The following is an 8905-nucleotide window of genomic DNA, read 5'->3' on the forward strand; positions in this document are numbered from 1 at the left end:
GTCTGAAACGTTTTAGACTACTCGCGTGATCCACACTATTGTATTCTAATAATTTAGCTCACATGTCTTGGGTAGCGAAGCCGCTAGCCGGGCTACTCATAGACATCACTGGAGTGTTGTATGAAAGTGGCGTCGGTGGAGGATGGGCAATACCTGGATCATGTGCGGCAATTGAGAGGTAATTACCATAATTGTATTATCGCATATCCGTGCGCACCCTATAAAATGCTATAGATTACGGGCGGCAGGATATGGGCTGAAATTCTGCACGAACGAGTCACGGATTACCAGAAAACATTTAGTAGAGCTGCTACAAACTCATGGCTTTAATTTGACAATTAATGAAGTATTTGCTCCTCCCCCGGCCTGTGTGACCTACCTCAAGGAAAAGAATTTGAGGCCATTCCTACTGGTCCATCCTTCAGCCCTATCTGAGTACTCTGATGTGGACTGCTCTAACCCTAATTGTGTTGTAGTGGGTGATGCCTGTGAGGTGTTCACTTATGAGAACATGAACAAGGCATTCCGTGTGCTTATACATGGAGACCAACCAGTATTGATATCACTGGGACAAGGGTGTGTGTGTGTCTGTGTGTGTCTGTGTGTGTGTGTGTGTGTGTGTGTGTGTGTGTGTGTGTGTGTGTGTGTGTGTGTGTGTGTGTGTGTGTGTGTGTGTGTGTGTGTGTGTGTGTGTGTGTGTGTGTGTGTGTGTGTGTGTGTGTGTGTGTGTGTGTGTGTGTGTGTGTGTGTGTGTGTGTGTGTGTGTGTGTGTGTGTGTGTGTGTGTGTGTGTGTGTGTGTGTGTGGTTTGCAATTATATGTATTCATGCATATAATATCCATGGTAATATTGTATATCTGTCTCTCTACCAGTGTACTATGTGTAGTAGCAATGTTAACGTATATAGTGCAGAGCTCAAAATAACAAAACCACAATGACAATGACCAACCAAATTTAAAATGGGTTGACATGACCTATCAAACTAAACTTTTAAAAAACGTTGTGTATGTAAACTGTTTACTATATGTACCAATGGCCGACCATATTGATGTTAGTCTGTCATTTTGACAGATCATGTAAGAGACATTATATTGAGCACTGCACACCTACATACTTACATAACTACCTGCAGAGTTCCAGTTTTCTGGTACTTCCCATCCCTCTCGAGGGTCTGGTGAAATACAGATTCCATATGATTTCAAAAGGAATTCAGTACGTAACTGCAGATGCATAATGATTGCACATTGCATTGCCATGACAATTTGTGTGTGAATGTCATTGGCATGCATTAATTGGCTAGTATGGAGTTTCAGCATTAGAAATGATTTGGTATCTGTATTTCACTAGACCCTTATTTTCTGCAAAGGAGCAGGTGGTGCCAGATTATTTTCTACTGTCGTGCATAATGTGCCAAAGGATTGAAACCATTTAGCACAAAATTCTGGTCAAATATTTAATTAACAGGTATAATTCTTGGAGATTATATTATGCAGAAGATTGGAGTCTAACATTGCAGGTCAATTTTTCTCCTTCCAATACTAAGCTTTCTTTTCAGGTTTGGTGCTGCATTTTACCATCATTTTGTCCCTCTATGCACTTTACCTCCATGTCAGCATTGAAGCCTGCTGGACCCACTGACCTGGATAGCAATTTGTCAAATTTGTTTCGGATGTGGCCTAGATTACCTAAAACCAAGGCATGAGCTAAGAGCTACATTTTGTGGCACTCCAATAGCACAAATAGGTAACTATTAATGAATTCAATTAGTTCGATGATATGGAAGTATATTAATGCGTCACAGTCTAGTCCTGCTTCTTTCGTGAGCCATGCTTTATTGGGATTATTTGTTACTATCTGTAGGGATACGTGGAGCCACACCCATAGGTGTGTTGCAGTCTGTAGGTATGCACAAATACACATCTGTTGATGTTTGCAGGTTTATGTGGAGCCACACCCACTAATCAATTGCTATTCCATGAGTTATACAACAGGCCAGCTTCTTTTGTGAGTCCACACCCACTTATCAAGAATGTGTGATACTGTCTGTAGGCCTATGTGGAGAAACATTATGTAAGATGTGTTGAAGCTTGCATACTTACAGACGTATCGATAAATGGGCATGGCTCATGATCAGCCACTGGGCGTGATTCCACACAAGTTGCAAGTTTTAGATTGTTTCCTATAAGTGGGTGTGGCTTTGTGCATACTTATACAAATCCATGTCCGTTGACTGATGCTTGCAGGCTTATGTGGAAAACCTGTCAACAGGTCCCTGGATATTTGACCTGGACAAAATGTGACCTGGTTTCAACCTTACTACATGTAGAATACTACAATTGCAATGTTAGCTGAGCAATGCATATGGTTATTTCACTATAGCAAGTACTACAAGGAAGATGGAGAGCTAGCCTTGGATGTGGGCGCCTTCTCTGTGGCATTAGAGGTGACTTCTGCAGTGTTTATTGTGTTTCTTCTGTTATCAGTATCATTACAGCACGCCACTGGAGTCAAACCTTATGTTATTGGTAAACCAAGTAGTGTTTATTACAAGGCAGCTCTTAAAGAACTTGGAGTAGCACCAGAAATGGTAAGTTGTGGTATTTCTAAGGGACAAAGATTTATTTTATTACTAGACCACTTCACTGGCTGGGTATATAAATATGCGTAGTGATAAATATCTCACAGATGTAAAATATGAAACTTAAATTCAAGCATGCCAGGGAGGGGCATGAAATGCATAGCTTGTTTGAAAGTACAATGCATTTTGAAAATATATCTGAAAAGATACCTAATATAAATATTATAGACAGTAATATACTGAATTCTAGCTCAAAAAGTTATTTCAGATTTTTAAAACCAGAAAGATGTGTTAGTTTGGCCTGTGGCCTGAATACATGGAACTTGATAACAGTCGACTCAATACTTTATGCATCTTTTTACTAAAAGTTTAGTCATTGGCCCTGTATCATCAAATCCGAAGAGTGACCAATTTTAATGCTCTACTGGACCAATTTTGGCCCCTCCCTGGACTTTTGTATGGCGTGAAAGGCCAATCACCCATTACCAATTGAGTTGTATATCAACATGCAAGACATGTGCTGTACTGTATCGTCTATTGCACTGGCCCTTTAATGCGACTATTGTAGCTATCACACTGTAGTAGCTATACAAGGTTGTGCAGGCAGCAGAACCATTGTATCTCTTGCATGTGAACTTGATCATTGCACATGTAGTGCACAGGCATGATTGTCCATGAAGAACTGAGGAGTCTACGCACATTACAACAACTGGAACAATGATGAGGTGGTCAACTTATACTCATGATAACATGCAGCATGTCAAAGTACTTTCAAATAGCTACAACCTGGCTAGTAGTTAGCTAACTACACTTTTCATTCACAGCTCCTAGCTGCCATGGACTGTATACCATTGCTGCTGTGAATCAAATTTAATCACCGCTCACTCAATGTTGCGTTCATTGACAATAATTATTGTCATTTGATGCTGCTAGTTATGTCCTTCACAATACTAACTAGCTATTTGGTGTATTTTATTGACCTTCACTGTAAAAAAATATGACCAGCATCTCTAGCTACCTAGTTTTGTGGTAAATTCCTCACTGGAACTTGGTAAATAATTCATAACAAATTTACTGCATTTTTTTTTCAGGCTCTTATGATAGGGGATGACTTAGTCAATGATGTCGGTGGGGCCCAGTCATGTGGAATGCGTGGTGTGCTGGTACGTAGTGGCAAGTATCGGTGAGTTATTGAATAATTACTGAAATATAACCCTCAACCAATTATATTACAGTGAATCTGACGAGCATCATGAAACGGTTCATCCTGATGGTATTGTGGACAATTTAGCTCATTTCACTGATATCCTGTTGAAACACCAACCTCGTGCACATTTGGTTTAATAATTTATTATGTATCCAGTATCATCACGTTTTCCTGTGAGGTATTATCATGTGATCACGAGCGCGTGATAGAGTGACGTAATCTAGTCAGCAGAGGACTTGCACTTCGCTTGTCTAGAACGCCATCCTAAAGGCTATCACGTCATCTAGCACTATTTAAACCAAGGAGACAGACAAGGAATCACATTACATTTATCGCTGCAATTTTTACAATGGCTGATAGTTCGGAGAAGACACATGAACAAGTGCAGGAGTATTACGGACAACGTGTGAAGAGCACGGACCAGTTACTGACCACAGCTTGTACCGTCATCAGTGGAGAAGGCTCTGGTAAAGTAAAGGCTGCGATCAAGAACGTTCACCCGGACGTGTTGTCCAAGTGAGTTAACCCACAATCGATTATTGATGGGTAATGCACTTTGTGTGCGTGCGCGTGCGCGTGTGTGTGTATTTGAGTCTGTGTACTGCGGTTTTCCAAGTTCTTGCAATGCAAAGCGTCATGCGCTATACAAGCATGTACGTGCGCAGCTGTTCAACAGTGGATTTTCAGTGACAATTACTGACTCACAGGACTTCAAGGATGCCTACACATATAACTTGACAGCCACAGAATATTACAGGAGTTTTTAAAGAACTGCGCATACTGACACATTATTAGCGCATGACGCTTTCCATTGCAAGAGCTTGGAAAACCGCAGTAACGTCTTTATTAGGTGTGTGTAGACTATTTTATGTACCAAAATCATTGTCATGTTGATGGGACCTCATATACTAACAAGGAAATTGACCTTTATGTTGTGCTGCCCCCCAGCTTGCTGAAGTAAAAGATATTTTTATAGGTCAATCAAACCCTACACATAGTGGGGGAATGCGTGTATATGCAGTGTTGGGGCAATTACTTTAATGTAACTCCTTACATATTAAAAACTGATTAGTTACAGTTACATGTTACCCATAAAATAAAGTAACTATAATAATTATTACATAAACCTCAAATAGTCTGTCCAATATAGTTACAAGGAGTCGGGAGTCTAGTCTCAGGGTTACCAAGTTACTAAAAAGGAAATAATAACTGGAGCCCTGGGAAGACAAAAAGAAAAATTGAATTGTAAAAAAGCTAGACAATTACATCAGCAGATCAACTACATCACATGATGCTGAAGCCTGAGGGTTAAATACCGTGCACAAACAGGAAATGGCAACACAAGCTGCCTGCTGAAGTATACAACGTATTGTACTCTTCAGTAGATGGCATACATTGCTAAGTTTTGTAATGGTCACTGGCATGAACTTTTATACTTTTTCCTAAATACAGGAATAAGTGTCCGTCAGGATGGTGATAAATGCTTTATTGTCTGTTATAAGTAGACCTTTTTTCCTGACTAAGAAAGCAAATTAGATGATCTGGGCACATGAGATTCAGTGGTGGATCCAATTCTGTAAGAAACCCCCTTTTAAGTTTTGCTCAGTGGCACTCTAACTAGCTTTATTATTGCTGTATTGTATATATCACTGTATTTGCAACTATTCAACCCTCAGCAAAACTTCACTTTTCATAAAAGTGATTGCGAGATACTCTAATAGAGCAGTCAAGTAACTACTCTAATAGAAAAATCAAAGTTACAGCTTGGTCATAACTTTCACCCTACATGCAGTTAGTTCTCTATTAAAGGTAGCCTATAGTCCTATCTTAGAGCTTCTAAAATCTTGTCAGAAACCCCCTTTAAAATCCTAGACCTGCCACTGAGATTTCGTCTGTTTATAATTTGATATAACTGCCCCTCCCCCCACTTTAGGTATTATGGTTGTGGACTGGTATTTCCTGAACAAGTGGAGGATTGTAGAATACTAGACTTGGGGTCTGGTGCTGGCAGAGATTGTTTTGTACTTAGTCAACTTGTTGGAGCTAACGGACATGTAACAGGAGTTGACATGACACAGGAACAGGTAATAGAATCGATGATAAATATTTGATCATTGTGATATCTGCTATGATCCTGTCATATTACAATGAGAGATTGAGTTTTGACAAAGGGTGGACTTAATGGTTCCTGTCTATAAATAAATAAACAACTTTTGACAAGATTGATTCTTGTATTTCTAGTGTTGTTGGCACTGGATGTACTAGCATCGTTTGTTGGGTTTGCAACGAGATTTAGAAGAAGAGTACTACTCCCAGCTACCACTGTTTAAGCCTGAGCTACCACTATTTTAGCCTGCCTTGAAAGCTGAAAGACTGAACATTGCGTTAGAGAGCAACTCAGAAGAAACCAATGGGGCTCTGTTTTGTCTTACCAAAATGTTTGTGCGGAGTACAAATTCAAGTTGGCATGGTTATACATCCAAATTAATGTCAGAGGAAGAATATTATATAAAAAGTACAAATCAAATAGAGCATACACTAGTTGACAAAATACTCTTATTGAACAGTCATGTATTATACGTATCTGTCAGCTATTTGAACTATCTGGTTTTACAGTGTTCTGTTACTACAATATATTCTTGTGTTACTAGCTGGATGTGGCCAACAAACATATCCAATACCACACTGAGAAGTTTGGCTACTCCAAGTCAAATGTTGACTTCAAGAAAGGCTTTATAGAGAATCTCAGTGATGCTGGTATTAGTGACAGCTCCTATGATATTGTGATGTGAGTAGTAGTGATGGTGTGTACCCACTGGTAACATGTTATTGTTTGTGTAGTTCTAATTGTGTTGTGAACTTGGCTCATGATAAGTTGTCAGTTCTGAAGGGAGCCTACAATGCATTGAAAGTGAGTGTGTGTGCGTGCGTGTGTGTGTCTATAGTATTGTCAACCTACTCACCAATAGGATGGTGGTGAACTATACTTCAGTGATGTATACGTTGACAGACCAGTACCTGATGAACTGAGAAAGAACTCAGTACTATGGGGTAGGTATTGACATTATCACTAATCCACATGGCTAGCACTGGCCATTTTACAGGTGAGTGTATATCAGGGGCATTATACTGGAAGGATTTGGTGATGATAGCAGCTGAAGTTGGATTTGCTCCTCCAGTTGTTGTCAGTGCCACAGCCATCTCAACATGTGGCAAAGGAGCTGAAGCATTGCTTGGTATGAATTGGTACTTTTTATTTCTTCTGGTATTCATCATTGTTTCATCCTTCTTAGATGCGGTGAAGTCAGATCCCAGCATTAGTAGTAATCCAGAACTGTTAAAGCTGTTAGGTTTGTTTTGTATATTCCCTCATATTGTGGTATGCAATTCTGTTGTCATGACAGGCCAGCTTAGTGTTGCGTCAGTAACGTACCGCTTATTCAAAGTTCCTAAAACAGCTTTAACTTCTGATTCTCCAGTACAAGTGACCTACAAAGGTGATAGCTATTCCATATTTTGAGAAATGGAGTTAAATGGAGTTTTATAACACGTAGGTACAATTGATGGACATGCTGAGGAATTCAAGCTAAGTTATGATCTCTCCTTGCAAGTAAGTATGCAGTGGAATTGTTTGGAAAAGGAGACCTTGAAAGTGAACACTGTGCATTTATTTAATTACTGTACAGTAGATACTCTATTATGTGGCCCTTGAAATGACTGTTTAATTAGACAGGTATTGTTATTTAAGTAAGTGTATGTTCTATTAGAGTAGTTGAGCAAAACTTTATAATGGTCTTCAAATTTTCTGAAAATTCACAAACTGTCTGAGATCATTGGCACTCAGATAACCGAGGTTCTATTGTACATATACTTTGACTCCAGAAATCAGGATACTTTGGGACCTGAAAGAGAGCTGCTGAAAGAAAATCTGTGAAGCAGAAGTCAGAAATTTACTCCAAAAACTCTATTGGATGCATGACATGTTTATGGTCCCATTTGTATTATTATGTGTAAGTTTAATCCCATGAAATCAGACTGCCTCTTAAATAAGGACAACTCAGCACGGTCCCAAGGTGTCCTATATAGAATGCAGCCCAGTGTATACAGTAGAGAGCAAGAATTATGTATTTGTTTTCTTTAGAAATCCATACCTGTGGTATTGCCGCAGTCAGTAGCTGAGATGTTCACAAGTGGCAGATTGAAGCAACACTTTGACATCAGCCCAACCTCAGCAGAATCTCCTTCAACTTCTTACAAGAATCTTGACCAGTTCAACAGGGTGAACCCGTTTGAGGTCATCTCAACACCTGCACCATCAACTGGTTCTTGTTGCCAGGGCAGCAGTTGTTGTAGTTAATTGCTTACAATATTTTGTTTGTGTGACAATAATTATTATAAATGTACCAGAGTGGCATTATATAAACATGAACGCCATAATCTTGTTGTTTCCTTATACAACATGTAACTTATTGTTCAAAATAGTCTGTTTACTGTAGTATACATCGTTATACTCGGCAACATTTTGTTTTCCAAATCTTACCTCATGGCACAATGCTTGCTTTTATGTACATACTACCAATGGTACAATATTCCCATGAAGGAAACCCATGCCAGTGAATTAGCTTTCCTATATACACTAAAAATGTTCTTAGTCACTTGAAAACATGGAGTTGAGATTATGCATAAACTTGCATATAGTCCCTAAGTGTCCCTTATATAGCATGCAACCTGAGAAATCACCAAAGTGTCCTTTATACACATGCAGGTTCCAGATTTACATGTAACAATGTGTACCTCATGCATGCAATGGCTATAACAGCAGTAACTAACTTGCTAGAGTAGTTTATTAAATTAGACAGTTTTGTAATAATAAACTCTCACCTGCACTCTGCTGCATGAGCACATGCAGCATGACCAGTCTTGCTTTGTGTTCTGTTTCTTTATTTTTGTTATTATTTTGTTAAATTCACCCTACCATTAATTTTATGGTTTCTTAAACCAACATAAAAAAACTAACTATAGCTAGCCTGCCAGCTGTATTAAACATATCTATATGTATACCCTCACTCTCTGACAAATGTTAGAAACCCAGCTTTAATTGATAGTGATCCAATGCTTTA

At 39.1% G+C, this 8905-nt stretch overlaps 2 protein-coding genes across 2 annotated transcripts; both read left to right on the forward strand.

Moving 5' to 3' along the window:
• The first annotated feature begins 14 nt into the window (after positions 1-14).
• On the forward strand, positions 15-3949 carry LOC136268099 (phospholysine phosphohistidine inorganic pyrophosphate phosphatase-like). Its single transcript, XM_066063330.1, has 6 exons — positions 15-178; positions 235-576; positions 2380-2443; positions 2495-2587; positions 3670-3761; positions 3814-3949. The coding sequence occupies exons 1-6, from the start codon at positions 63-65 to the stop codon at positions 3920-3922; spliced, it is 816 nt and encodes a 271-aa protein (XP_065919402.1). The 5' UTR covers positions 15-62; the 3' UTR covers positions 3923-3949.
• A 23-nt stretch (positions 3950-3972) lies between these two features.
• Positions 3973-8285, forward strand: LOC136268097 (arsenite methyltransferase-like). Its single transcript, XM_066063327.1, has 10 exons — positions 3973-4301; positions 5719-5869; positions 6437-6573; positions 6627-6696; positions 6755-6836; positions 6890-7021; positions 7079-7135; positions 7190-7282; positions 7340-7395; positions 7927-8285. Exons 1-10 carry the CDS (start codon positions 4135-4137, stop codon positions 8140-8142), a joined length of 1161 nt encoding a protein of 386 aa, XP_065919399.1. The 5' UTR covers positions 3973-4134; the 3' UTR covers positions 8143-8285.
• The last annotated feature ends 620 nt before the right edge of the window (positions 8286-8905 follow it).

This window comes from Dysidea avara, chromosome 10 (genome assembly GCF_963678975.1).
Source record: "Dysidea avara chromosome 10, odDysAvar1.4, whole genome shotgun sequence".
NCBI classification, from domain to species: Eukaryota; Metazoa; Porifera; class Demospongiae; order Dictyoceratida; family Dysideidae; genus Dysidea; species Dysidea avara.